The sequence below is a fragment of the Cavia porcellus genome, unplaced genomic scaffold, assembly GCF_034190915.1.
Source record: "Cavia porcellus strain 051 isolate PalLab524CR breed Dunkin Hartley unplaced genomic scaffold, mCavPor4.1 scaffold_40, whole genome shotgun sequence".
In the NCBI taxonomy this organism is placed as follows: domain Eukaryota; kingdom Metazoa; phylum Chordata; class Mammalia; order Rodentia; family Caviidae; genus Cavia; species Cavia porcellus.
In genome coordinates, this window is record NW_026947523.1 from 5186978 (window position 1) to 5214034 (window position 27057).

Here is a 27057-nt window from a genome sequence, read left to right on the forward strand (position 1 = left end):
ATATCTATCATCCCGGCACTGAGGAGGCTGAGGCAGGAGGAGTTCAAAATCTGCCTGGCTACATAGTGAGAACCTGTGTCAAACAGCCATTCAGCCGGAACCACCTTCTTCCAATAATCAACACGAAGGGAAAGAGGAGGGGAGCCTGGCGTGTGTTCTCTAGACCATTTAGAAAACACAAGGTTGTTCCTTTGGCCACATACATGCGAATCTACAAAAAGGGCGCTATTGTAGACATCGAGGGATGGGTGCTGTGCAAAAATGAGCGCCACACAAATGTCACCTGGCAGAACAGGAAAGGTCTCCAGTGTTACCCAGCATGCTGCTGGCTTTGTTGTAAACAAGCAAGTTAAGGGCAAGATACTGGCAGAGAGGATAAACGTGCATATTAAACACTCAGAGAGCTGAGACAGCTCCCTGAGACATCAAGGAGAAGGATCAGAAAAAGAAGGAAGCCAAAAACAAAGAGACCTGGGTTCAACTGGAGAGCCAGCCCGGCCTGCCTGGGAAGCGCACTTTGTGAAACCCAGCGGAAGGAGCCTGGGTTGCTGGACCGAGTTCTCTCTGAATTCAGGGCACGGGCCGGGGGTGCAACTCAGCCATTCAGCACTTAATGGGTGGCCAAGTGTTCTGGGCCCCACTGAAAAATAAAAAGAAATCACCCTGTGTTGTAAGGATGGTTTTCCCAACTGAGCAGGTGTGTGGTGTCTTTACCTCAGAAACAAATGTTTGGAGCAGAGTTACAGTCTACCTAGGTAACTCTGTCAGGTCTTTGCTCTTAAGTGTTTTTCTTGCAGAAAGATGCTGGTAGGTATTGTGTAGGCGTGGACCCAAATGGCCCACTATTTATGAAATATTTATAGTGGCTTGAAGAGCCTGTAAATCACCAGGGGGAACAGATGTATCAAGATAAAATGAGAGTCACTTCAGTTAAATAAATAGACGTCCATTTCAGTTAAATAAATCGTTTAAAGCAAAAAAATAAATAAATATTTATGTACGTATGCAAATGTACACACGCATGCGCATGTGCATACATAGCAGATAGCCAGAAAGAAGAAAAACATGCAACCACCCTCCCGCCCCTAGAGAGGAAGCTTTCGGCATCTTTGCTCTTTCAAAGCCAGGACTCAGGTTCCTTTTCCTTTACCAGAACTCTCAGGCAATAAGCGGTTGTGTAACCCGTTTTCTTCCCCCAGCAGGAGTAAATCAGAAGCCTCCTGCCTGTCTCCCTGTAGCTCCTCCCTCCTCCCCACCGAAGAAGTCACCGCTACCTCAGCTTTGGGGCCCAACACCCCCTGGCTTTTCTTTAGGGTTTTATTTGTTCATGTATTTATTTTTTGCAACAGAGTTCCTGTATGTAGTTCAGGCTGACCTCGAATTCACTACGGAGTCCAGCCTGGCCTTAAACTTGCAGTGATCCTCCTGCCTCAGTCTCCTTAATTCTGGGATGCCGAGGACCAGCTTGACGCAATGCAGAACAGGCAGTGATTGATAGTAAGCTGATATAAAAATAAACTATCGGCGCTGGGGATTTAGCTCAGTGGCATAAGCACCTGCCTTGCAAGCAGGCGGTCATGAGTTCAATCCCCGGTACCGATAAAAATGAAAAAGACAAAAAAAAAATAAATAAATAAATAAATAAATAAAAATAAACTATCTGCCCTAGGCCTGATACCTGTGTTTCTGGACAGGTGAATCCTTAGGCCCAGGACCAGCACTAAAGCCAGCAAACCGTCTGTGAAGTCCCAGTGCCTCAAAGCAAGAAAAAGAGCCAGCTTTGGACTTCAGCTCACCCAAATTCCTTCCAGCCCAGCAGTCACGGTCAGCAGACAGGCTACAATGAGTCCAGGAATTGAACTCACATCCTTGAGTTTACCAGGCGAGGGCTTGAGCTGCCAAGCTAATTCCCCGGCCCTCCTGCGTACACTTTTCCAAAACTGTGTTGTTCCTCAGTTCTTGAACCTTGACTGCATCAGCGGTTCACTCCCAGAGCTTCCTGCAGCCCTCGGGGCTCCCCTCACCTGTGCTCTGTGCCTCCTAAAGGCCAAGAACACCGAGCCTTGGGTTCTTAGCCCGTCACTGGCCTCTGACCAGCCGGTGCCTCTAAGATAAGCATCTCCTGTCTGCTCCATTCTGTTGTCACACCTCTGGCCCGGAGATCAGTGGTGACCCTTGGCCAGGACCCAGTACTGTGATGTTTATTTATTTTTGCAGTACTGAGACTTGAACCCAGAACAAGCACAAACCCTGCACGCACTCTATGGCCGAACTATTTCCCCAAGTCGTTTTTATTTTTAATTTGTATTTTGAGACAGGGTTTCACTAAGTCACCCAGGCTGGCCCATAAGCAACGTCGTGGCAGGGGTGGGCTCTGGTCTGGTGACACCAGGGCTGTGACCAAGACGCTGAGCGTGACCCACACAGGGGCCAGGGCTCGTGTGGTGTCCCCTTGCTTCCAAGCTGTCTGGGTCCCTCATTCAGACGCCAGAGTGGGGCAACGGCGGTTACCAGGTGGATCGAGCATCCTCAGCAGGCTGGGCAGGAAAGGGCCTGGCCTTGCCTGGCCACCTGGGATCCAAACCAGCCCTGCGTGCGGACAGGCACTGTTGAGAACTCTGGGAGCAATGGTGACAGCAGGCTGGAGAGGGGACAGCGCTCGGACACCCCACAGGGCGCTTGTCCAGCAGCACAGCCTGGCGCACATGCGTGCACCTGAGGCCTTGCCCCATGCCTGGATGGACCCTTGTTGGAGCCACTGAAGCTGAATCCATGTGCGGGGCTGTGGCATGGCCTAGGCATGGTTGGACTGAGCATGAGGAGACACCTTAAGGGGCAAGACAGGCCATAGCTGAGGCCACCTGGAGGCTTTCTGGATGGTTTTCCTTAGTTAGCATCCTCTGTTGCTCTGAGGGGCCTCGAACCCCTCCCAAGATCCTGCTCAGGTTTCCTGCATTTTCCATCAACTCCTTGCTTGTTCTGATTAAGTACGGGCTGCCTGGGGTCAGGTGGCCAGTGGGCTAGCAGAGTTTTAAACTCAGTAAAGGATTTTAGTCCTCCTGGAGCCCTAAAGACCATGCTGCTTGTCTCATTCCTTTGAGCTTTCGCCATGCACCAGTTTGAGGGATTGAGGATCTAGGCACAGACTCCAATAAGAGGTGCTTGGGTCTCCAGGGCTGTGCTGTCCGGAAGAACCCATCCATGGAGTAACACGGCACTAACGGGTCCTCTCAAGTCTGCGATAAAAGCCAGTGTGGCTTCCCTCTCTTAGATGCAACAGCTGGTATCTGGTTCTCTGAGCTGCCCCGGGGCTCTGTGAAGCATCCATACCAGTGAGAAGCCCTCATCCAGTGCAGCCTCGACCTCCCCAGGCCTGCCCAGCCTGCAGGAGCACAGCAGAGTGACCCGCCCTTCCTCACAAGTCCCCAGTGCATGCGTCCAGCCACAGCAGTGGAAAACCCCTTTCATTCCCCTGCTCCGGCGCAGAGCCCGCACTGCAGGAGGTCTTGCCAGGGCGCCCAGGAGGAGGTGGGCGCTGTGGAATCTCCAGTTCTCCCAAGGGTGGCTGGGGGTGGCTGCGTAAGTCCAGGTTATGGCTGCACCTTGGGACGGAACCAAGTTGGCTCGCTCTGGAAGAGTTAAGTTTTGGATCCTTCTCTTGTTTGTTTTGTTACTGGGGATCAAACTCATGACTGCACACTTGCAAAGCAGGTGCTTATGCCACTGAGTTAAATCCCCAGCCCCAGATTTTGGAATTTGACCCTAAAAATCCTCCATGGGGGTTCTGATTCCATCCACTGTGCCAGTGCTTGAGCACTTTCAGTTTGGAGAGGCTTTATGTGTCAGCATTGATGATTTTGGACAACTTTTTCAAACTTTTCCACAACTTTTTCTTTGGGCCTTCTATTGCAATTTTTAATTCTTTCCTATTTTTAATATTCAAGAAGTTTTCTGAATTTTTTTGAGACAGCCTCGCTGTGTAGCCCATGTGAGGGCATCCGCATCACTATGTAGTCCTCAAGTTCTTGATGGTCCTCCTGCCTCAGCCTCCTGAGTACTGGGATTACAGGTGTAGGTCTCCACATCTGGCTTTTGTTACCTTTTGAAGACATTAATGATCATTTCCTTAAGACAATTGTTTTCTTCTCTCTTCATAGTTTCTAAACTGGGTATGTTTTTTGTTCTCGCTCTGTGATAAGAGGCTTTCCTCAAATGCTTGGGACCTTGAGCTGCTTGCTGGTGATTAAAAAGACAAAATAAGCCTGTGGATGCCACTTCAGCTGAGCTTGCTGGGCCTTTGTTAGGAAACTTCCTGCTGTCAGTAGCTAGCATTTTCCTTTGTACTGGTGGTTCCTTGGGTCCTCCAGTCCTGGGGTCAGGATATGGCTCCAGAGGAGGGTTCGGGGCCGCTGTGTCAGAGGCAGGTCCACATCTGCTGCTGTCCTTGCCATGCCCAGCTGCAGGGTGACCATTTCCTAGGAAAAGCCCAGATATTTGCCAGAGGAGGTCAGGAAGAGGGCGGTAATCTAAGTCTCTTTTCAAATAGTGCCCTGGGTTTCAGCCTTCCTTCATCCTCAGCTCTAGAGGCAGCTGGTCCTGCCAGTTCCAAAGCTTTGGGGCTCCTGCTGTATGAATAAGCACCGGTTCTCAGCCTCCCCCTCTGCTGAGCGAGATTTCTCGGTCCAGCTCAGCCAAGTCAGGTGTTCCCTCCTGCCTCTGCACAGCTTGCCCTCTGTCCGTGTGGGACTTACATCTTCAAAAGGCTTCTTTGCTGTGGATTTATGAGTTTCCAGAGGGAGCTCTCCTCTGTGCACTCCTGAAGATCCTCTCTGTACCGTGTGTGTGTGTGTGTGTGTGTGTGTGTGTGTGTACATGTGTGTGTGTATCTTTTTGAGACAAGGTCTCACTATGCAGTTCAGGCTGGACTTGAGGTCACTACGTAGCCCAGGCTGCTCTTAAACTCGCAACAAACCTCCTGCCTCAGCCTCCCAAGTGCCAGGATTATAGGCATGCACCACAGTGCCCCGTCCCTCTGTATCTTTTATGGCTGCCATATTTCATCTAACAAACCTCTGTATAGTTGGACATGTAGTTTTCTCCACTTTTTCCTGTTAAAAGCAAGACGGTCATGGTCATCCTGAGAGCTCATCTTTGTTTTCTGGATTCTCCAGCTGAACTCAGCGAAGCAGGCTTGCTGACGTGGTTTGCGATGGACTGAATGATACACATCCCAAAAGTCCATCTGCAGGAGCCTTGCCTCCAGGGTGATGGTATTTAGAGAGGAGGCCTTTGGGAGTAGTTGAGTCATGAGAGTCCAGCCCTTGTGAATGGAACCAATGACCTTGTCAGAGAAGGAGAGGGCATGGGGACCTCTTTTTCTGCTTTCCCTCATGTGAGGTCATCTGCAAGCCAGAAGAAGACCCTCATCGGACACAGGAACTGCAAGCACCTTGATCTCTCACTTCCCGGCCTCAGGAACTGTAAGGTTTTCCTGTCACTGAGGCTCCCTGGTCTGTGGCATCCTTACAGCAGCCAGGAAACAAAGACATGGCCTGCCTTGTCATTGTGTGCCTGTGTGTCCTAGACTCCTTAGAGGAAGCTGACAGGAAATGAGGGCACGTGGCAGGGAAAGGGGACTGTTGGGGTGACAAGGTGAAGGTGAGACTCTCCCTCTAACCCAGCCCTCTAACAGCAGCTCTCAGAAGCTGGACAGCCCCACCTTCCAGTCACTCAATAATGGAAGTCTGTGTCTATAAACTAAAGATAATAATTGCACCTAGCCTTCTCAGTTTGCCCTGAGAAGTTAAATAAACTAATGCAAAAAAAAAAAAAAAAAAAAAAAGGGATATACAAGGCTTTGTTCAGTGGCACAAAGATTTATTGGGTGCTTATTTTGTGCCAGGCACTGTGTCTGGTTTGTAGGAAGCACAAAAGAGAGCTGTTATTTTGCCTCCTGTTGTTGGCAAGAAAGAACATGCAAGAGTTTCAAGTACCATGCGTAGTCTAGGGAGAAAATAAACATTTCACTTAACAGTACTGCTCAAGTTTCATCTATTTTCCTGCAAATTGACTTCATTCTTCTTTAAGGCTACATAAGCTAATACGAAAGCAACTACTGTGTATTGCAAATACCCACGTCAATTTTTACAAAGACGATTACATTGCAATTCATTGGTTAGTCCACGAATAAAGCGTCGCATCCGGTTCTTGCCCGGGAACTTTAAAGCGGTGCACAGGTCACGAGCCTCCAAAGCGCAGCCGCAGAAGTCTTGAAGCCCAGACGGAACCAATTACTGCGGAACCTTTCCTCTGGCTCCCACAAGTGCTCTGGGAAGCCCGGTAGGAAATACGTCAGGGGCTACGCTGCGTTGCGCCGCCGCGCCATCCCAGTCTGAAATCGGTCACCACGGTGACGCGCGCAGGAAGGTGTGTCACCATGAGCGCCCGGGTCACGCGTGTCGCGTGGGCCCGGAGCTGGGGTCCCCGCTGCTGTCGCGGCGCCTCGAGCTTCTCCGTGCCCCCGCCGGGCACCGTGGATGTGGCGGAGCTGCTGCGGGACGCGACCGCGGCGGAGGAGAGACCCTCGGCGGCGCCTGCGCGGCGGACGCCCGGCCAGTGCTCGGTGCTGCTGTTCCCCGGCCAGGGCAGCCAGGTGGTGGGCATGGGCCGCGGGCTGCTGCGCTTTCCGCGCGTGCGCGAGCTCTACGCCGCTGCGCACCGCGTGCTGGGCTACGACCTGCTGGAGCTGAGCCTGCAGGGGCCGCAGGAGGACCTGGACCGCACCGTCCACTGCCAGCCCGCCGTCTTCGTGGCTTCGCTGGCCGCTGTGGAGAAACTCCATCACCTGCAGCCGGCGGTGAGGCCGAGGCCCTGGGACGGCAGGGAACGTGGGCTCGGCCCGGGGACCCCGAGCCCGACGCACCGGGCAGCGTCAGACTGAGGTGTCAGGCGCTGCCGTAGGCGCCAGAGCAGAATCCAGATCCCCGCCTCTGGGGAGCTTGTGCCTATGGCAGGCAGAAAACAAACCCAGGGTGAAAATTATGTACATATTGAAGATGATAAGTCAGAGAAAGAAAGATGGGAACGGCATTGTGATTTTTAATTATCTGTATTACCTGATTTAAACAAGTCTAAACTCAATCCTAATTTAAACCCAATGCTTCTTACTGAGCCACATCCTCCAGCCCTTTGTTTATATTTATATTTTGAGGTAGGGTCTTGCTAAATTACTCAAGATGGCTTTAAAGTTTGATACCTCTGCCTCAGCTTCAGATGTTTGAGAGTGTGATTTTACTTGAAAGTGGTGAATCAGATGCTTTTAGTATCAAACAGCATCAAGGCAGTAAATGTTAGTGGGGCATGGTGGCACAGGCCTGTAATCCCAGCACCCAGGAGGCTGAGGCAGGAGGATTGCTGTGGGTTTCCCAGGCTACAAAATGAGTCGAAGACCAAACTGAACTACATAGCAAGACATTGTCTCAGAAAGACTAAAAAATAAAATGTAACTGGTTAGCTAATCCTTGAGCTCCCTCCTGTCACCTCACAGCCTCTGGGAGGTGACTGCTGCTGTGCTGTGGATAAAGAGTGCTCAGGGATAGTGTTTAACCTGGCCAGGCCTGTCCTGAGCAATTTTTAGACGCTGTTTTCATAAAATTCCCTCAGCAGGGGTGTGACCTGCTGTCCCCTCCCTTCCCAGAGGAGGGAGCAGAGGCACTCAGTGGCGCCAGGGTCACCTCGGGGTCCTCTTTCAGCCAGAGCACCAGGCCAGGGCCCCCAGCTCACAGTGACAGGTGAGTGCTCTGGCACTGAGCTCCCCCACAGCCCCTCCCTGACTCAGGTCTGTCACTGCAGGCCATTGAGAACTGTGTCGCTGCTGCTGGATTCAGCGTGGGAGAATTCGCAGCCCTCGTCTTTGCTGGAGCCATGGAGTTTTCTGAAGGTGCGAGGGGGAGATGGGCTTGTTCAGGGTGCAGCCTCTCCAGCCCTCCTGGGGTTTCTCCCCAAGGTGCTGCACACTTTGGCACCAGCCAGTTCTCTGGGGTGGAGCTGTCCTATGCACGGTAGGATGCTCTTTTGAGGAGCGTCCCATCTCTCCGTCACACACCAGACTTTCCGTGTGTCAGTCTTCAGTCCCTGCGCTGGGGCAGAATCACTCCTGAGAACGCCCTGCTCTGCACGCCTGTGTTGCACTCACCTGGCTTTTGGGCAGGAAGTGACATGATGGGGGTGACTGTGGCCCTGACAGCCTTGGGGACCTGAGTCAGTCTCGGCTGCCCTCCACAGGGCTATACGCCGTGAAGGTCCGCGCTGAGGCCATGCAGGAGGCGTCGGAAGCCGTCCCGAGCGGAATGCTGTCTGTGCTCGGCCAGCCTCAGTCCAAGTTCACTGCTGCCTGTGTGGATGCCCAGGAGCACTGCAGGTCCTTGGGCATTGAGGATCCGGTGTGCGAGGTGTCCAACTACCTCTTTCCACACTGCAGAGTCATCTCTGGACACTTGGAGGTGGGTGTGGTGGGCGAACCCCTCTCAGACCCCAACCCAGCAGGAAGGTGGGGGCAGCGCTATGCACCTCCAGAGCCCTGCAGTGCAGTTAGTGTCACCAGCAGTAGGGACACACAGGCCACCCAGTCATTCTGCTGTCAGAGGGAGGCCCATGTGCAGTGGGCACTTGGCAGGGCTGTAGCAGGGACAGCCCAACACTGGGAGCCTCTAGAGTGGGCTCCTAAAGGGTGAGTAGGAGTTTTCTAGGAGGCAGCATCATGAGCAGAGAAGTATTAGGCCCATGGGGTCCAGGTGCATGGCTCAAGACACTGAGTACAGAGGGACCGTGGAGAGGGTGAGGCGTTTGCAGGGTGTGTGCTAGCAGTACTGGAGATTGAACTCGAGGCCTGTGCTGAGTGATACCTATGTCCCCAACTCTTTTTAAATTTTGAGACAGGGTCACCAAGTTGCCCAGGCTAGGCTCAAATTTGTGATTTCCTGCCTCAGCTTCCCAAAGTGCTAGGATTGTGGGTGTGCATTGCCACAACTGGCCTGGAGGTGATTCTTTTATTTGTTTTTTGTCCTTTGAGACAGACTCTGAAGGTCAGACTGGTCCCGGTCTCCCAGCGTAGCCCAGGCTGGCTTGCAACTGAAGCAATCCTCCTGCCTCAGCCTCCTGAGGGGTAGGTGTGCACCAGCACACCCCGCCTTGAAGGCAGTTCTTATTACTGTGTCAACCCAAGGCAGCTGAGGCACGCCGGGTGCAGATCCTTGAGATGGTTGAGGCAGAATTCTTTCTTGGGGGATTAAACCTGATGGAAAGGCACAGGATGAGGTCCACACTGCTGTCCCCTGACCCCTGCTGGCGCGACCCCTCCCCCAGGCCCTGCGGTTCCTCCGGCAGAACTCCTCCAGGTACCACTTCCGGCGCACCAAAATGCTGCCAGTGAGTGGCGGCTTCCACACCCGCCTCATGCAGCCGGCCGTGGAGCCCCTGGCGCAGGCTCTGAAGACCATCGACATCAAGCAGCCGCTGGTCTCCGTGCACGCCAACGTGAGTGGGCACAGGTACGCAAACCCGCAGCACATCCGGAAGCTGCTGGGGCAGCAGCTGGTGTCCCCGGTGCGGTGGGAGCAGACCATGCACACCATCTACACGCGCAGGCGCGGCGCCGCCTTCCCCAGGACGTGGGAGGTCGGTCCTGGGCAGCAGCTGGGCAGCATCCTCCGGAGCTGTAACCTGCAGGCCTGGAAAGCCTATGACCATGTGGACGTGCTGCAGGCCAGCGAAGACCCAAGCCCTGAGGAGTCTCTGCGGTGACCCCGTGGGCCGGGGTGGGGACCTGGGCTGTGGCTCCTGCGAGGACAGAGGGAGGACTGCTTGCCCGGAACTCTGGAAACTGAGGGTCTCTGTGGTGACCCAGCCTGTCCCCTCCCCTGGGACATGGTCAGATGTGAGGGGACAAGGCCAGCTTGCTGGTCCTGGAGAGCTAGATGCACTTCGGATGGTGGACCCAGCCCCAGCCTAGCCAGGAACCCAGCTCAGAGCCCTGTCGATCCCCAAGAGGCATAAGAACCCTGTTGGGCCCTCAGCGAAGCAGGAAGATGAGTCTGGTGTCCCTAGTGCATCAGGAAGCATGTCACAGCTGGGTGCCTGTTGGGTGCACAGTCCTGGCACGGAGGCCCTGGAGTTCAGTGCAGTGTGCAGTGTGGCCAAGTTCTAGGGCAGCCCGGCCCGCCACCAGCACCAGTGCTGGACATGTGCCTCTCGGGGCTGCCTGACCTCTGCATCCGCCTCAGTGTGCTGGGAGTGTGGGAAGGGGCTCTGGCAGCTGGCAGCATTCCTGGGGCCCGGGGGCGGTCACATCCTAGGGCACCGCTCACAGGGCCCCGCCAGCCGCTAGGTCGGGGTGTTCCCCTCCACAGTAGCTGTCCCCACTGCTGGCTGCCTCACGCCTGCAGCATCCCCAGGCTCTGCGGCCCTGGCTGAGCACCAGTGCGGGTTCTAACGATGGACTTTAGCCCGGCCCCGTGAGGACTGGCTGGAGCACAGGAATTCCTTGGAAAGAACTTGTTCTGTTTCTTGAGTCTGGGTCTTATTTGTTGCCCATGCTGGTCCCGAACTCAAGGGACACACCTGCCACAGCCTCCCTGGGTAGCTTCGATTCGTGGGAGAAACTGCTGCGCACAAAGAGCTTCATGTTTTCAGTACCAGGCACTGAACCAGCATTCACCGCGCTCTAGCCCAGGCCTGTCTCACTTAGACGAGGGTCTCACTGCACCCTCCAGCTGCCCCATGCCTGCCTCCCGGAGTGCTGGCCCCGGGTGTGCACCACTGCGCCAGGCTGCAGGGAGCGTTCTCTCCATAGCCGGGATTGAACCCAGGGCTTCACCCTGCCGTACCTGCTCAGCCCCCTGTCCCCATTTTTCTGTGTTTACTGCGAGATCTCACTTAGTTGCCCAGGTTGTGCTGAAACCTGGGATCCTCCGGCCTCAGCCTCCCAGTCCGGGTCCTTTGGCTGTGCCACCCAGAATGGGGTCTCAGAGCTCCACTCAACCTTAAGGACAGAATCCCCAATAGGGGAACCATGGGGCAGTGTGGTTGGGCCTGTGTGAGGGCCCCCGTCCCTTCAGGGGACAGGGTGTCTTCTGGGGGAGGAAGCAGGAGACCCCACTTGCTGAGAGCTGCTCTGTAGTACCCCCTGCACCCTCCAGTTGCTGTCCCACCCACAGGGACAGCTTCCCTGGGTGCTTGCTTGCAGAGAAGCTGTCCCGCCTCAGCCTTGGGAATGCCACTGGCAGGGACCTGGTTCAGACGCCTTCGAGCCGAGACCGCTGTTCTGTCCACTGCCCCTCCCCGCCCGCAGAGAACCGTGGGCATCACCTCCTGTGGGCATCACCCCACTGGCCCCATGTGCCCCTGCCCCATAGACCCCAGGCTGCTGTGGTGGGCAGCGCCTGCTTCTTGGGGATTCCCTGGAGCAGTGTCCCACGTGTGACCTCAGTGGCCAAGCAGGTGCGGTGTCAGCCTGAGGGGAAAGGGGCCAAGAGGCTGCGGTGTCCTGACACTGGGAGGCCGTGGGCTGGTGGTGGGCGACACTGTGTGTGAGTCTCAGGTGGCAGCTGCCCTGTTCCTTCAGGTCAGGCCCAGTGTCTGCCCTCCCAGCGCCCACCTCAGGGGGAAGCCCAGTCCTGTCCAGGAAGACCTGGGTCCCAGAGGTCTCGGCAGGCGCCACCCCAGAGGGCCCGGCTCATCGCTCCATCCCGGAGCTGGGAGGAGCACCCTGGGCCAGCCTGGGAGGTCCTGGCAGTCCAGAGTGGTGTCCCCAAGGAAGGGGAGACAGCTGGTGAAGGGCTGAGCCTCCTCGGGCAGGGTTCAAGGGCTCGGAGGGGGGAGCCTGGGCCCTAGCTTTGGGGTTCTGGGCCCAGAGGGCTGTGAGGACCCCAGCCATGTGGGCATTTTTGGTGCCAGTGGGAAGCCAACCTGGAGCCCCAGTTCTGGGGTCCGTGATGGGGCCTCAAAAGCAACACAAGTCAGGCAGATACTGAACCCAAAGGATGGGAGCCTGGCACTCCTCCCCAGCTCCCTTTGCCCAGAGCCCTCCCCAGCTGGCCTCCAGGGCAAGTGGACACCGGGCAAGCAAGGGACACACGTGCCCATGAGGCACTACAGGGCTGAAGGAAATAGGCCCTCACTGTGGATTTGAGAGGCCAGGGAGGGGGCACACGTTGCCAGGTGCAGAGCCCCCCCCCCAGGGGCGCTGCAGCCCCACAGAGGACACGGGCCCAGTTGGAAACCAATATTTTATTGAACTCTCCACCTCCTGGGGATCTAGACCAGCAGATCCCATGTGCCGCCTCGGACATGGCTGGCACAGGGTGTGGCCAGCACGCCCCCACCACCCGCTCAACCAGCCTATGAGATGGAGGCTCCTTCCGGGACAGCCGTCCCGGAGGGCCCGGGTCAGGACAGAGCGGCCCAGCCGGCCGAGGACAGGACAGGCGGTCACCCAGTAACGGCACCGAGGTACAAAGAATTCATCCCGTAGAAAAACAGCACAAACTGTATGAAATCTCAGCAGTGTCCCAGCACTGCCCTGAGCTTAAATATAAAAAGGGCCTTCAAAAAACACTACCGTTAAAAAGGGCAGAGCTGGCCAGGCAGCGGCCACCTGGGGAAGACGGGGGTCAGGGACCAGCCCCGCCCACCCGGCCACCCTCACTGCAGCAGCAGGCGCAGGGTCCCCAGCAGCAGCAGCAGCAACAGCACAGGCAGCAGCCACCTGCAGGTCCAGCGGGGGGACACCTAGAGGGGACAGGAGGGGACAGTGAGGGCCAGAGAGGTGGGAGGACAGGGAGATGGCACGTGGGGGGGTGACAGTCGAGGCCTCGGGCTCTTACCCAGGCACGGGAGGCTGGGCGTCCACAGGCCCACACATTGTCCCTGAGGCTGGCGAGACTGAGGGTCAGCCTTCCGAGCACACCCCAGAGCCCCATCTGGCTGTAAGTGATGGCCAGGCTGTAAGGCAACCAGAGGGGTGCGCCAGTGAGCGGGATGCCAGTGCTGTGGGGGGCACAGGGCCTGTCCCCTCGGACCTCCTACTCCCACCCCACCTGCCGGGCTGACCCCAGGGTGCTGGGCCAGCTTAAGCCGGCCCATGGGACACTCAGGGGCCCGCTGTGTCTGAGGCTGTGGCTGGGGAGGCAAAGCATTGGGGGTGCCGCCTCCTGGGCCTCCCACCCACGCAGGGCCCTGAGGCTACCTGTGCACTGCCCTCCCTGGCAGCTGGGCCAGGCGGGGGCTCCGTAGGCGCAGGTCCATCTCGTCACCGATGCAGGCCAGCCGCAGGGCCACCAGGCTGCTGTGGGGAGGGGCAGGATGGCTGCTGTGCTGTGCAGGGGAATCCCAGGGTCCCCTACACAGCTGGGCTCTGAGGGGTGCTAGAGGGTGCCTGAGAGCCAGACAGAGTCCTGTCCAGGTCCTGGGCCCTCACAGCAGGGCAGGGCACCTGTCCTGGAGGGACTGCATGAACACACCCAGGCACCCACTGGTCACTAACCCCCAGGAAAGCTTGGGCGCTCTGGGTTTCCTGGGAGCCCCCTCTCCCTCACAGACTCAGCAGGGTGGGTGGACAGACAGGTTTGAGGCTGGCTCCCCACAGGGGTCACAGCTGATCCTCTCTTGTGACACCAGCTCCTACCAGGTCCCCAATCCTGAAATCACCCATCATCACTGCCCTGGAGTGGAGGCGGTCACAGGTGCACGTTGGCGTCCACTTCTAACCCAGCTGGGGGGTTGGGCACCCACCCACTGCAACGCATGGGTACAAACACAGGCCATACAAGCACTCCAGATGGCCCAGGCCTCTGTGTCCACCCTGCCAGCTGGGCACCACCCACATTCCCAGCAGGTGATGCAGCCGGGAAGTCCCAGGCTCCTGGAACTGGGGCTCAGGTGCCCTCCCAGCTCTGCCCTGCGTCCTTTCGAGGGCTCCTCATCCTGTGGCCGTGGGGCCGGGAGGGACCTGGCCCCGAGTGAGGCCCTGTGGCGGCCAGCAGAGGTGGGAAGGGCCACTTTCTGGCTCCTAAGGCCAGGCAGGAGTCTTCCCATAGCAGGTATCCAGGACCCTGGTAGCCACCACTAGAGCACAAGGGTCAGGGTACAGAGTGAGGCTGCCCACTCAGGGACCATCCCCTCCCAGGCCGCCCTGCTGCAGGAGCACCCCCCAGACCAGCATGCTGAGACCTACCTGCCTTCCACGCATTCCATGAGGTTAGTGTCCCCAGGGGGACTGAGGTCCTCTGCCCACAGTGGCTGCGTCACACCCAAAGCCCCTTCAGCCAGCAGAGGCCCAGGGGGTGGCTCAAACAGCGGGGTCTCCATCAGTGGGTCCCTGGCGACAGGTTTTGCTTCCGACATATCTCTAGAAGACAGAGATAGGGAGGGCCTCAGTGTCACCTAACCCCAGGGGACAGCTGCAACTCGGGACAGGACACTTCTGGGCAAGTGCTGTACCACTCAGCCACACCCAGCCCTCCCTGAGCCTGAGGTCTTCCCATTCATAGGCCCCTAGGTCACGTGAAACACTGATTAAATAAATGTTACAGGCTGGGCATGGTGGTGCCTGCCTATATGCCAGCAGCACTTAGGAGGCTGAGGCAGGACAACTGCTTTAGGTTCAAGGCCAGCCTGGGCTACACAGTGCAAGACCCACCTAGACTATGTATTGAGACCTTACCTCAAACAAAAATTATAGCAAGGCATGGTGGCACAGGCCTGTAATCTCAGAGGCTGTACAGACTGAGGCAGGAGGATCACAGGTTTCAAGTGCTACATGGGCAACTGAGAGAAACCTTGTCTCAGGAGGGCCTCAGTGAGCACCTGCCTGGCAAGCTCAGATCAAGATCATGAGTTTGATCCCTGTTAACTAAATGAGTAACTTTTTTGTGGGTTTTGTTTTTTGCTGGTCCTGGGGATTTAACCCAGGGCCTTCACATCAAGCACCATTTCCAGCACCACCCCCTGCTGTGTCGTTTTTTTGTCTTTCTGAGACAGGGTCTCGATATGCAGATCAGGCTGGCCCCAAGCTCACTTTGTAGCCCAGGCTGGCTTTGAACGCTCAGAGATCCTCCTGCCTCAGCCTCCCTCGTGCTGGAATTTCAGGCAGACACACCACCACGTCCAGCACCCCAGCTCTTTTTTTTTGTTTGTTTTGTTTTGCAGCAGGCTCTCATTAACATCATTAAATGATGCAAGCTAGGTTTGAACTTGTGATCTGCCTGCCTCAGTCCCCACAGGTCTGCGCCAGCATGCCCGCTTTTCTTCACAGGAGAGTGGGCTTCAGTCCTCCTTGTGGTAAGGACTGCAGTCAGGTCTTTCTGCCCCTGCAGGGCTCCCTCCCCGACACCCTGTCCTCCCCTCTAATCGGCCTGCACCACCCTCCAGGCTGTGTGTCTCAGGGCCAGTAACCAAGCCTCTCTGTTCTCTCTCTGAGGTGGGCACCTGAGCCTCAGGGCCCTCAAAGTTTCTCTTTTTGGGAGACAGCAGCCACACCAGAAAGCCCAGGTGTCTGCTGTCAGCAGGGGCACGGAGGCCACCACAGAAGTCGACAGCCAGGTTTCCATGCCTGCTATTTCTGGGGAGCAAGAAAAGCGGCTGGGCCACGTGGGGACAGCGGTGCACACTCCCAGTCCCACAGGGCTCCCTGAACACATCACACCCCCTCTCCCGAATCTGCCTCCCTGGCCCCTGCAGCACCACCCGTGTTGTTCCTCTGAGCCAGTTACGTCCCTCCTGCCCCACATTTCCCAAGAACCCCTGCAGCTCTCTGCTGGCCACGTGACCCCACCTGGAGCACAACAGCCAGGCCAGCTCATCCTCCTTGCTGCCATGAACAGAGGAGTGAGGGCTGGAGCTGCAACAGCCAGCTAAGGGCGGAGAGGTAGAGAAAGCCTGGGCTCCACCACACCGTTCAGCAGGAAGTCACTAAATTGTCCCAGCTGCCCTGAAAACCTGGGATCCTCCTGCCTCAGCCTCTTAGAGTTCTGGGACCACAATGGATTTCTCAATCCAGGAAGGTCTTACAGTTACATCTGGGTCTTTTTGTGAATTTCTCCTGTCCACCTGCATCAGAGAACTGAAAGAGCACTCTCCCCACGACGTCCCTGGACTCTTTTGTTGTTGTTTTTGATCACAGAGTCCCTGGGGCTCGAAGCCCACCACCGAGCCAACAGGGACAAAGGCTCATGTGCCCCCAGCCCAGACCACAGTGGCCCTCTGTCCACCCCTGACGGGCCACAGAAGCAGGGCCCAGGAAAAGCGAGCCAGGCTGCCGCCCTCCAAGTGACCTGGGGCTGACCCCGAGCAGGTGACTCATAACTGTACCCCCAGCTCACAGCCAGGCGACAGGCAGGTACACAGTGACATCATCCGCCACCAGGCCAAGCCTGGGTGTGGCATGGCCTGGGCTTCGAGAGGGAAACCATGGAAGGACAGCGTGGTCCTTCCTTCTAGAACTGGAGAAGGAACCCACAGGGCTCCCTCCGGTCACAGCAGAGAGACCGCTGCCTCAGCCTCCAGCAGGAAGATGGGAAGGAGGGCGGCTGTCTGGGACAGAGGCCCAACAGGGCAGGCAGGCAGAAAGCCAGACACAGACACGGACGCAGCCACCACTAAGGGCCAGGCTGGGCCCAGGTGGCCACACCTATCCGGCAACACCGCCCCCGCGGGCCCAGCTGTGGAGAGGCGGCCCCTGGGACCACCGCAGGCAGCACTGGCAGCCGCCGACCTTTAGCTCTAGCGCGGCAAGTGCGAGGTTGAGTTCGATCCCTGGTACCAAAAAAAAAAAAAAGGGGAAGCGCGAGGTGGCGCTGCACTGCGAGGACGTCCAGCCGCCCGGACAGCTCTGCCACCGACGGGCCAGACGCAGCCCGCACCCGGCTTTGGAGGCTGATGGTCCATCCCTCTCCGCACAAACTCGGCCTCCGGGGAGCCCCTGAACCAGGCAGCGGCGGCCCCTGGCCCTTGGGGCCGGTGGCTTGTTAGAAGGGAGGGGGAAGAGGAAGGGCCGCAAGAGCCACTGCGCACGGTGTCCGGCCTGTCCGCCGCCCAGCGGCCGAGGAGAGCCCTCCACACCAGGGCGGAGAGCGCAAACCAGCGCCGCCTCCCGGAATCCCAGCGACTGGGGCGCGCGGGGAGGAGGCCGCGCCAGGCCAGCCTGGGTCCCGCGGAGCAAGAGCCTGGCCCCAACCCAGCACCACAAAACCTCGCAGCGCACCTCAGCTCGGACCGCGTGCTGACCCTCCTCGAGGCTTTGCTCTGTAAGATCTCTAGAACAGATGGAGTCCCTGGCAACCCACTCGGGACCCCTCTGTCTCTCTTAGACAGGGAAGCCTGCTTTCTCTCAATACATATATTCTGCTCTTAAAAAAATATATCACAGAGAAAGAAACAGCAATCCGCAGACATCTGTTTGCAGAAGGAGGGCGTTTCGGGCCGCCAGACTCAAGATCAATAACAGAAAGCAGACTGCGATAAACGGCTCCTGGTCTGAGAGCCACCTGGCAACGGATGCATCGATCCTCGTGCAGGCAAAGCTAAGAGGCCATTAAAGGGTATCAATACCCCGATACGCAGAGCCCGGGACAGATTTCCACACCCGAGGAGCGCTACGCCGTACAGATGAGCCGCCAGCGGGAGATGTCCGTGTGTGCGCATGCGCCGAGTGGGTCCTGGTCCAGAACCGGCCAGCCCGCGGCCCGGGGCGGAGGCGTGCCTCTGCAAAGGGCCTTTTCTCTGGGAAAGCAGACTACACACCCTCAGCACTGGGCCTGTGTCCCCTGGGATGGCCCCCTTCCTGTGACCCCAAGCCTAGCCCCCTGGCCCTGTTGCAAGGGCCCCTTGGGACTTCAGCCCTGATGCTGGACACAGGGCCACAGGAGGGTGGCTGTCAGGGTCTGCAAAGGACTGGTCGCCCCGGAGTCAGTCACCCTCCTGCTGCCCTTCAGGACCCTTTTGGACCCCACAGATCCCCACCTGAGTGCCCACCCAGGACAGACACCAGCCTCACACCCTCCCCTTCCCATCTGTCCCCAGGCCTCAGTTTCCCTACCTGTGAAGTAGAGATAAACATTCCAAACTGATGAGAGCCCCATCTGGGCCCGAACCAGCACTAAATGACTGATAGAACTGGGCTGCAAGCCGAGCCGAGTGGCACACACCTGAAAGCCCCGCACTCAGAAGGCTGAGGCAGGAGGCTCCACGCAAACTAAGGCCAGTCTGGGCTACACAGCGAGTCTCTGCACTATGAAGACACTGCCTCAAACAAAACAAAGACAGAACCGGGCCGCTGCTGCGAGCACCATCACTACTGGGCAAGGATTTGGCTGCAGGTCCGGGGAACCCTGCGACCCTGTTATGACAGTAACTGCAGGCACCAGGACCAGGAGCCGCTCTGCCCAGCCTTCCCTCCTGGCCCAGCTGCAGGCCCACAGTTCAGACCTCGGGAGGGCTCCCCAGGCACCCTGCTGTCAGGTAGGGGCCGGTCCTGGCCACCCGCTGTCTGCCCCACCTCCCCCGGTCGCTAGGCGTGTTGGTTGTGACTCCCCATGCTGGCCAGGCCACCCAATCTGGGGCCCTTTTGGGCTCACACTCAAGAAGAGACGCAGACAGGGCTGGTGGCGCAGACCTGGAATCCCAGACTTCCAGGAGGCTGAGGCAGAAGGATCCCAGGTTGAAGCCTAGCACAGGCCTGCTGTACCCTGAGCTTCTTACCCTCAGCAGGCAGCCGCAGTGCTCCTGGTCCTCACCACCTTCCCAGCCCCTGAGAGTCCAGGGAGGCCTCCTGGGACAGTCACTTAACCTCTCTGTGCTTCAGGGGACCCAGTACCACCTGACTCTGTGGGAAGGAAACGATACACTAGCACTAACAGGTTTGGGTCAGAGGGCGTGGCTCCGGCTCAGGAGCTGCCGGTTATTAATAGTAGTAGTGTTTTTTCTTTGAGACATGGTCTATGTAGTCCAGGCTGGCCTCGAACAAACTACAGTCCACGCTGGTCTCAAATTTGCATTGTTCTTCCTGCCTCAGCCTCTTGAGTGCTAGGACTGCAGCTGTGCGCCATCACACCCCGCTAAGTTCTGTTATTATGAAATTTTGGCTCATAGTAAAGGGCCTGGCAGAGAGCAGAGATGTGTTTGTTGAGTGAATAAAAGAAGGCAAAGTACTGTATTCCCAGAGGACAGTGTGAGCTCATGGCAGCTACAGATCCAGGAAACTGGACTGGTTTTTAGCATCTGGGTTTGTTGTTCCCCTGAAAATTTGCAAATCAATACTTGAAAACCATTCTTCGAGGTGAGCTGACACACCTAGCCAGGTCCCACCCAGATGGCGCCCACACAAACCCTCCTACAAACTCACGGTGGAAAAACCCTCGCAGTCAGGAGTCCCATTTTATACCCAGAAAGGTCAGGATGCAAATCCAACATGGGCAGGAGCGCGCCCCACCCACGGCCCACAGGGCGCCAGGGCCAAGGTCGGCCCAGGAGGCAGGCTCAGCCCAGCCACTGCGGTGACCAGCTCGGCCCCTTGGCCATCCCAGAAGTGGACATGACCTCTGCCCCCAGAAACGAGGCAGATCTGCCCAGCACGGCCTCCAGCAGACGCGCCAGGGGCTCAGGCTCCTGGCCGAGACCCTCCTGCCTCACCCCACCCAGTCCCGCCAACTGCGAGCTGGACAGGCCACGCCAGGTTCACCGAGGTCCGCTGGAGACCCCATCACGTCCCCTCCCCACCTCTGTCACCAGCCAGGCCTGGACCTGGAGCTCACCCAACTCAAGCTCGACCTGGCAAGCAAAGCCAGACAGACAGACCCGGGCAGTCACCAGGACTGGCGGCACCTCGCTGCCGCTTTTCCCCACCCAGCAGGGTCGATGGACAGGCCAGGGACCTTGGGCAGGCAGGGTCCCCGGGCCCCACGGGGACAGGCGATGTCCCAGGAGCTACCTAAGTCACACACACTTCCCTCTGCTTTCTAGGAATGTACCCCACATGCACCCCACACATGGCTGGCTTCCTGAGGGAGGGCCAGCCATCTGCCAGGCCAGGTGGGCACCCTGTAATCCCAGCGCTTGGGAGGCTGTGGCAGGAGCTTGAGTTGGAGCCTCAACTACATAGCGAGACGTCTCAAAAGCAAATGAAAGAAATCTAGGTGGCAAATACTGTTAGGACCTCAGGGACAGAACAAGACGAGCAGTCTCAGTGTGTAACATGCTCCCCCGTGCAAATCAGGGGCGGGTGCAGATGCCTTTCCATACCTGACCAGCCTTGCAGGGACCTTGGGGGGGTGGCCCTGGGAGGGGGTCACGCCTCTCTGGTCTTGACATTTCACGCCCACAAGGCACTAAGTCAAAAATAAAGCCAAAATACTCTCAATGGCTTGAATTTGGGCAAACAGAAATGTTTGTCTTAAAAGTGTCTGTTAGGAAACTCGAGCACCGAGTGCTTGGCCTTGCTCTCCACCCCCACCCTCACGCCCCCTGCCCTCTCCCCATCCCCACCCCCCTCCCAGCCTGGGGAAATCCTGGCTCCAACCCCAGGTGTCCCGGATCCGATCCTGCTGGGGAGGGTGGGGCTCACTTCCCACCCGTGACCCTGAAATAACTGGAAAGGAAGGAAGGAAGGGAGGAGGGGAAGAGAGAGGAAGGGATTTCTCCATCAAGAAGGCAGGAATTCATCTGTGCCTGTGGGGGCCCTATTCAGTCCTTGGGGGCGCAGCAGCATGGGGTACCCCCAGGGCACCACTGCTTGGGCCTGCCACCTGCCAGCCTCGAGTCCTCCACCTTCACACCTGGTGCAGACCCAGGTCGGGCAGCTGGAGCCCAGGTGCGGGCCAGGTGCCCTCGCCGGAGTGCAGGAGTTGGGCGGGCAGTGCAGCCTCCTGCCCGAGGAAGGAGGCCTGATGCAAGCTGGGAGGGTGGTTCCAGGTTGAACCTAGTGAGGCCGGGTATGTCAGCCCCATCTACAGAGTGGGAGACTGAGCCTTTGACCCAAGAGGGCACCCCTGCAGTGAGGCTTATCTGTTAAATCCAGCTACTAGGAGGCTGAGGCAGGAGGATCCCAAGCCAGAGTCAAACTTAGCAGGGTTCAGAGAAACATTGTCTCAAAAAGGGCTGCGGTGTATTCAAAGGGAAACAACATGAAAGAGAATCAGGAGTGGCTTGTCTGAGGTCACAAGTGCTGTGCAGCTGGCGGGGGAAGGTCGCCCTGCCCTGGCCCTGCCACCTCTCAGTTTCCTTGGGTACCTCCGTAGCCCCAGCCGCTTGGTGTGTGAGGCCCCCAGGCTCCCCAACTGTGGCCCCCAAGTGCTCACCACAGCCCCAGCACATACAGATCCCTCTCAAGAGGGCGGCCAGCAGTGGTGGCTTCAGGGCTGCTGGCCGCCTGGCTCCCAAGGTGCCCGCTGCCACCACAACCCCTGACACGGGAGCCCCAGAGCCTCAGTGCTGGGGAAGTCAGCTGACCCCTCCATGGCCACGTCCTCCTGATGGCGTCCTCCTGGCGCCATCAGCTGGGCCACTCCAGACATGGAGCAGGAGGGTGTCTGACAGCCACCCCTCAGTGACCCCGGGGACATAGGCCATTCCATTCCGTGGTCTTCAACATCACATGCCAACAGAAACACATGGGGTACATCCAGAAGGGGACCAAGAGTGGTCACCTCCGAGAAGGGACGGGAATGTGGGGTGGCTGGGAGGGAGAAAGAAACCATCCTTAGCTTTTACAGGTAACTTCAAAAGGCTGGCAAACAGCTCAGCGTGGTAGCACACATCTGTAATCCCGGCACTTGGGAGGCTGAGGCAGGAGGATCAGTGTGAGTTTGAGAGCAGCCTGGCTACAAAGTGCGTTCAAGGCCAGCCTGAGTTGCATAGAGAGACCCTGTCTCGAAAAGACCAAAAATGAGACAAAAATAAAAAGGCGGGTACAATGACTTCTGTAAGGCAAGTGTCCCCCGTCACCAGCCATCAGCATGCATGACCCAGAGACCTGTGCTGTGGGGTCCTGGTCTTGGTGCGATGCCGTGACCCCCTCGGCCAGGGAGGGGAGGACAAGGGACAGGACCCCCAAAACTGAAACCCTCCGGAACCTGGAAGCCCGCAGTGCGGGCACTTGGGGACGCAGCTCACCGACCCACCCTTGCCCACACAGTGACCTGAGGAGCCCACAGAGGTGCAGATGGGCTGGGGGCGGGGACAGCACCCACTCGGTGACAAGCAGGTGGCTGTACCCTGCTTGCCAGGCACATGAAGTGAGAGGTCCCAAGGAAGCCTGGGCCTGCACCCCAGCTGCACCCCAGTCCTTTCATACTTTTCATTTGGAGACTGGGTCTCACGCCTCAGCCTCTTAGAAAGCTGAGATTACAGCATGAGCTACCAGGCTCTCACCTCCTTTTTAAACCAAAGTCTTTTTTTTCCCTAGTGCTAAAATTACATTTATTTTAAATCATAATGTTTTTTTTCTGGTGCTGATATTATATTTATTTTAACTCAGGATCTTTTTGGTGGGATTTTTTTTTTTATCGGTACCGGGGATCAAACTCATGACTGCGTGCTTGCAAGGCAGGCGCAAACTCAGGGTCTTTTTAAGAATTATTTTTTCACTTCATAATACTGGGGACTGAACCAGTCTTTGCACTGAGGTATAAGATCCCAGCCTTACTTTCTGCTGTAGGACAAAGCCTCACTAAACTGCTGCATTGCCCGGCTGACCCTGACCCTTCCTGCATCCTCCTGCCTCAGCCTCCTGGAGCCTCCTCAGCATTCAGGTGTGCGCCACCACCGCGCTTTCAACTTCTGCCACGCTTATCAGAGAAACTCCTAGGTCGACATCTGCAAAGCAGAGCCGGGAGGCTTTTCCCCAGCTCCTTTCCTCTACTAAACTACACCACATAGGGCCAGGGTGTGGCCCAGTGGTCAGCGCCAGCCTAGGCCCTGAGTCCGGCCTTCAGTACCTGGGGTGGGGTAAGGGGAGAAAAAAGTCTAAAAACACTGCCCTGTTCGTGGGTCGTGGAGAACACGGACTGTGCCCCAGGTGGCCGCAGACTCCTCCTTCCTTTCCATCTGGGGACTCGCCAGGTACCTCCCAGACCCCACAACCGCCCGGGAGGCTGCTGGCTCCTTTGCCGGCCACAGGTCTCTTCCTCCGTCCTCCGGGGGCAGCAACCTGGCTGTCCAGGCCTTGGGTCAACACACCTGGGCTGGCCACTCAGCCTCTCACGGGCTCCGGAAATGTTTACCTGTCTGTCTGCCCCACCGGCCAGGAGCCAGGGCCACCTGCAGGGTAAGGACCCTGCCATCAGGTGACTGCCAGGGGACCAACCAGACATGATGCTGGAGGAGGTCAAACGGGCTCCCCCAGTTCCTGCCTGGGGATCCAGAACTGGACACGCATTTGTGCTGGGCCTCAGGGTCACCTTCTGCTAAAGGGCAGGGGGATAGCTGCAGGCAGGGGTGGCCCCTTGAAAGGGACAGAGGGGCTGCACATACAGGACGCAGCCAGCTCGGCCACAGGGCTCAGAGGACAGGTGCACACCTGCTGGCCCCGGGTCGCAGTCTCTGCAGGGCAGCACTGCTTGTCCCCGAGCTAGGAGGCCGGTGGCTCCGTTTGCTGGCCTCGGGGCAGAGCCTCGTAGCTCCTGGCTCTGGATGCCAACATCAATGTCATCCTTGATGGCCAAAGCAGTGTCCCCGCCCCAACACCAGGCACACACACTTGTCTGCGCAGCCGGTGCCAAGTCTTCCCCCACCCACCGCCAGAAAAACAGGTTTGCTCTGGGTGCCCGCTGGGTGTTTTGTATTGTCACATCCTAATATTGACAGTAGGCAAATCAGCTGCCCTCCGTGTGCCCGGCCAGCTCGCAGGGCCCTCCCCTCCCTGCCTGGGGCCACCTAGGCCCTCACAAGCTGTATCCCTCAGGGACCCAGTGACAGGCCAGCAGCCGGCCGGGGGAGGGGAGGAAGCAGCCCCACATGTCCAGCCCAGACTCACGGCTGGCTTCCTGGTGGCCGCCAACCACAAAAGCAGAGCAGTCCCAGAGGACTTCCTCCACGCTGCTTGGAACTGTTGTGGGCAGAGAGAAAAACAGCTGGCCTCTCTCGGGAGCCGGGAGCCACTGGGCCCGCCGGGGGCAAGAGGCCACTCGCTGTCTAGAAACTTCACAGTCTCACTGGGCAGGTCGATTGCCAAGAGGCCACCGGCAGCAGGGTCACTGCGGCCTCCAGCGCCTGCCTCACCGTGATGCAGGAGGGGACGGCCAGGAGGGGCGCTGGCTTCTGCATGTCCCCTTCCCGTGTCCAGGCCCACACTCACAGGCTCCTGGCTCCAGCCTCCCACCGCTCCTCACCAGGCAGCTAAGCTGTCACTGGTGCCCCTTCCATGTCACCTGGTGTTTTCTCAGGGGGCTGGGAGGTCAGTGTGAGTCGGCAGCATACAATCGCAGGCGATCAGCTCAGTCTCAGCAGCCAAAGGCCACAGGAGGAAATCTTGGGACAGAATGGTGGACAGGGCGGTCGGGGAGATCTTCTCAGAGGAGGCGGCAGCCAGGCAGGGGCCCAGGAGGGTGCTAACTCAGACCCCCAGAGTTGGGCTAAGTGTGTCTCGCTCCAGTGATCGGTTTTAAGCCTCGTATTATCCCTCGAGGGACTTCATAGGAGCTCTGGTGCTTACAGAACTGTCCCTGCTGAGGTCATCTTTAGAAAAAAAGATGAAAAAGTAGAAAACAGCTCTGGCGGGGGCATGGCTCAGTGGCCCAACTCACCTAACATGTGGAGGCCCCAGGTTCAATCCCTGCCACAACCAAAAAGAGAGAGACGGAGACAGAGAGAAAGAGAGAGAGAGGGAGAGGGAGAAATTCAACTAGGAGACATCTTAGGGGATCCAGTGAGCCTGCTGTGGTGCACACTGCTGTAACCACTACACTTCAGGAGGCTGAAGCAGGAGGACTGAAAGTTTGAGACCAGCTTGGCCAACTCAAAAAATAAAAGGGGCCAGGGATGGAGAGCTGGGTTCAGTCCCCAGCACTGCAGAAAAGAAAAGGACTGATCCAATGAATTTCTCACTAAGAGAAAGGGACATTCTGAATGTTCAGCCCTGGGCTGTGTCCCCACGCCCTGGAAGCCAGCAGCCTCCCTGGAGCACCAGACACATTAAGTCACAAAGCAAAAATAAAAAACATTGGCTAATCTAATGTCGAGATGACGGTGCTGGGGTTTCACCAGGACTTGAGGGGCCCCGTACCCCAACTTCGGTGTTTGAATTTGTCCACTGTGAAACTGAGGAGGCAGCAGAAAGGTATTCCTGGGGGTGCTCAGAGCCAGGGGTGCCTGGGATTAGAAAAGGTCACGGGGCAGAGCCCGGGGCTTGGATCCTCATGGCCACTTGGGAGGGCCAGTGACCAAAGGGGACCACGTGCCCTGGCCAGCTCCTGCTTCCTGAGGCCTCCCTGACTCTGCCTGCAGGCCGGGGCCAGTGGACGGGACCCTCAGCCCCACTGTGCCGTGCCCAGGCTGGCAAGAACCTCTGTCTTTATCTCTTATCTGACCAGATCTGACGGGCTGTGTCCTTAGTAATAGGGAAAAGTCACAAGGTCCAGCGGGAAATCCCCAAATCCCAGGCTGAGTCTCACAGGCAGGGGAAGGAGGAGGAAGAGGGGGGCCCAGGGGCAGGAGGGAGCCCAGGGTGTGCACAGCTGCTCCCCGACTCCGGGGCCTTCCCTCCACCGGGGTCCACTGCTGTGTCTGATGACCCACCCTGTAGCTGACACTGGCAAACAGCACCAGTGACACCAGGACTGTGGGCTCCTAACCCCCACGGCAGGCCCTGAGTAACATTTTCAGGGTGGTTTCTGAGACAGGGTCTCACTGCGCACACAGGCTAGTTTTCGACTTGCAGTCCTCCTGCCTCAGTTTCCCAGTGCTGAGATTACAGGTAGGTATGCACCGAAACAAGACCAATTAAATATAGTTAGGTCGGCGCCAACAGCTGTAAAGCTGGGCAGTGTAGCATGGCTTTCTTCACATCCAGCCAGGAGCCTTGGCCAGAGCCTGTTTTTACACAACCAACCGCGGGCTCAGAGAGGCAGCGAAGCCTGCCCGGCCACCACGGCTGGAGTGGCCGCTGGAGAGGTTGGCCTGGCATCCAACTAAGGGCTCCGGGCTCTGGACCTGACAACCCGAGCATCCACCTTCCAGAGATCTGAGCCTCATTCTCTCCACCAGGGCTAAGTGCGGTCCCATCTCCCTAGAAACAACGTTACAGCTGCAGCAGAACAACAGCCTCCCGCAGCGGGGCTCAATCGGGCAAATTAGAGCCGCAATGAATGGTTTACAAAGAGTCACAACCAGGGCTCATAGCCAAGGGCCACAGAGAGACCAGCCTGGGGCCCGTTACGTGGGATCGCCGGAGGGGGCGCCCCCGCAGTCACCCCAACACCCCAGCGGCCTGCCATGCCCCAGCCCGTGAGCTCGCCCCCGCCGGCCCGCGCGGGGTCACGGCCGCGCGAACCCCTGAACGGGACCCTCCCTTCCCCGGGTCCCCGCGAAGGCCTCTCCCGCCGCCCCCCGACAGGTGTGTGGCCCCACCCGAGCGGGGACAGGTGCCCGGCGCCATCTTCCCTCCTCCGGGGACACCGGGCAGTGCCGATGCCAACTCCAGCCCCGAGGTCGAGCCCGCGTCCGTCCGAGGCGCGCCCCAGGGTGGCCCGGGACACCGAGGCGCGGACGGCACGATGGTGGGGTGAGGCCCCCACAGTCCAGGCAAGCGCGGGCGTAGCCCCTCGAGTGACCCCCATCTCTGCGGGGGGGTCTGGGTCGGGGTCCCCTCCCAGCGCCGGGCCGGACAGGCGGGAGTCCGGGATGGGGCGCGGGGCGGGGGCGCGGACTCACCTCGCGGCGGCGGCGGGCCGAGTGTGGGGCGCCGGCGGGACGCGCGCTGTCGCGGGGGCGGGGCGGCCGCGCGATCCGATGGGGCCCCGCCCGCGAGCCCCGCCCCGGGCCGGGAACCCGAGCCCCGCGCGGCCGTGGCCG

At 58.1% G+C, this 27057-nt stretch overlaps 2 protein-coding genes across 4 annotated transcripts; one reads left to right on the forward strand and one right to left on the reverse strand.

Annotated features, from left to right (window-relative positions):
* Positions 1-6336: 6336 nt before the first annotated feature.
* On the forward strand, positions 6337-10567 carry Mcat (malonyl-CoA-acyl carrier protein transacylase). Of its 2 annotated transcripts, none has more exons than XM_013153205.3 (4): positions 6337-6856; positions 7852-7939; positions 8284-8501; positions 9075-9533. In XM_013153205.3, exons 1-4 carry the CDS (start codon positions 6437-6439, stop codon positions 9165-9167), a joined length of 819 nt encoding a protein of 272 aa, XP_013008659.1. In that variant the 5' UTR covers positions 6337-6436; the 3' UTR covers positions 9168-9533. The 2 variants fall into 2 exon arrangements, with proteins under 2 accessions (XP_013008659.1, XP_003470449.1); XM_003470401.5 differs by having other exon boundaries at positions 6341-6856; positions 9364-10567.
* Positions 10568-12270: 1703 nt separating this feature from the next.
* Positions 12271-27055, reverse strand: Bik (BCL2 interacting killer). Of its 2 annotated transcripts, XM_063243918.1 has the most exons (5): positions 26917-27047; positions 14231-14404; positions 13244-13342; positions 12882-12999; positions 12271-12786 (listed from the first exon to the last, which is right to left on the reverse strand). In XM_063243918.1, exons 2-5 carry the CDS (start codon positions 14398-14400, stop codon positions 12700-12702), a joined length of 474 nt encoding a protein of 157 aa, XP_063099988.1. In that variant the 5' UTR covers positions 14401-14404; positions 26917-27047; the 3' UTR covers positions 12271-12699. The 2 variants fall into 2 exon arrangements, with proteins under 2 accessions (XP_063099988.1, XP_063099989.1); XM_063243919.1 differs by lacking the exon at positions 12882-12999 and having other exon boundaries at positions 26917-27055.
* Positions 27056-27057: the final 2 nt, after the last annotated feature.

Bases quoted from the DNA above. Each gene is read 5' to 3' on its own strand.
- Mcat (XM_003470401.5), top strand. From the start codon at position 6,437: ATGAGCGCCCGGGTCACGCGTGTCGCGTGGGCCCGGAGCTGGGGTCCC. The intron at 6,857-7,851 runs GTGAGGCCGAGG...CTGTCACTGCAG, and splicing joins TCCATCACCTGCAGCCGGCG to GCCATTGAGAACTGTGTCGC. The intron at 7,940-8,283 runs GTGCGAGGGGGA...TGCCCTCCACAG, and splicing joins AGCCATGGAGTTTTCTGAAG to GGCTATACGCCGTGAAGGTC.
- Bik (XM_063243918.1), bottom strand. From the start codon at position 14,400: ATGTCGGAAGCAAAACCTGTCGCCAGGGACCCACTGATGGAGACCCCG. The intron at 13,000-13,243 runs GTAGCCTCAGGG...GTTGCCTTACAG, and splicing joins CCAGGGAGGGCAGTGCACAG to CCTGGCCATCACTTACAGCC. The intron at 12,787-12,881 runs GTAAGAGCCCGA...TGTCCCCTCTAG, and splicing joins GCCCAGCCTCCCGTGCCTGG to GTGTCCCCCCGCTGGACCTG.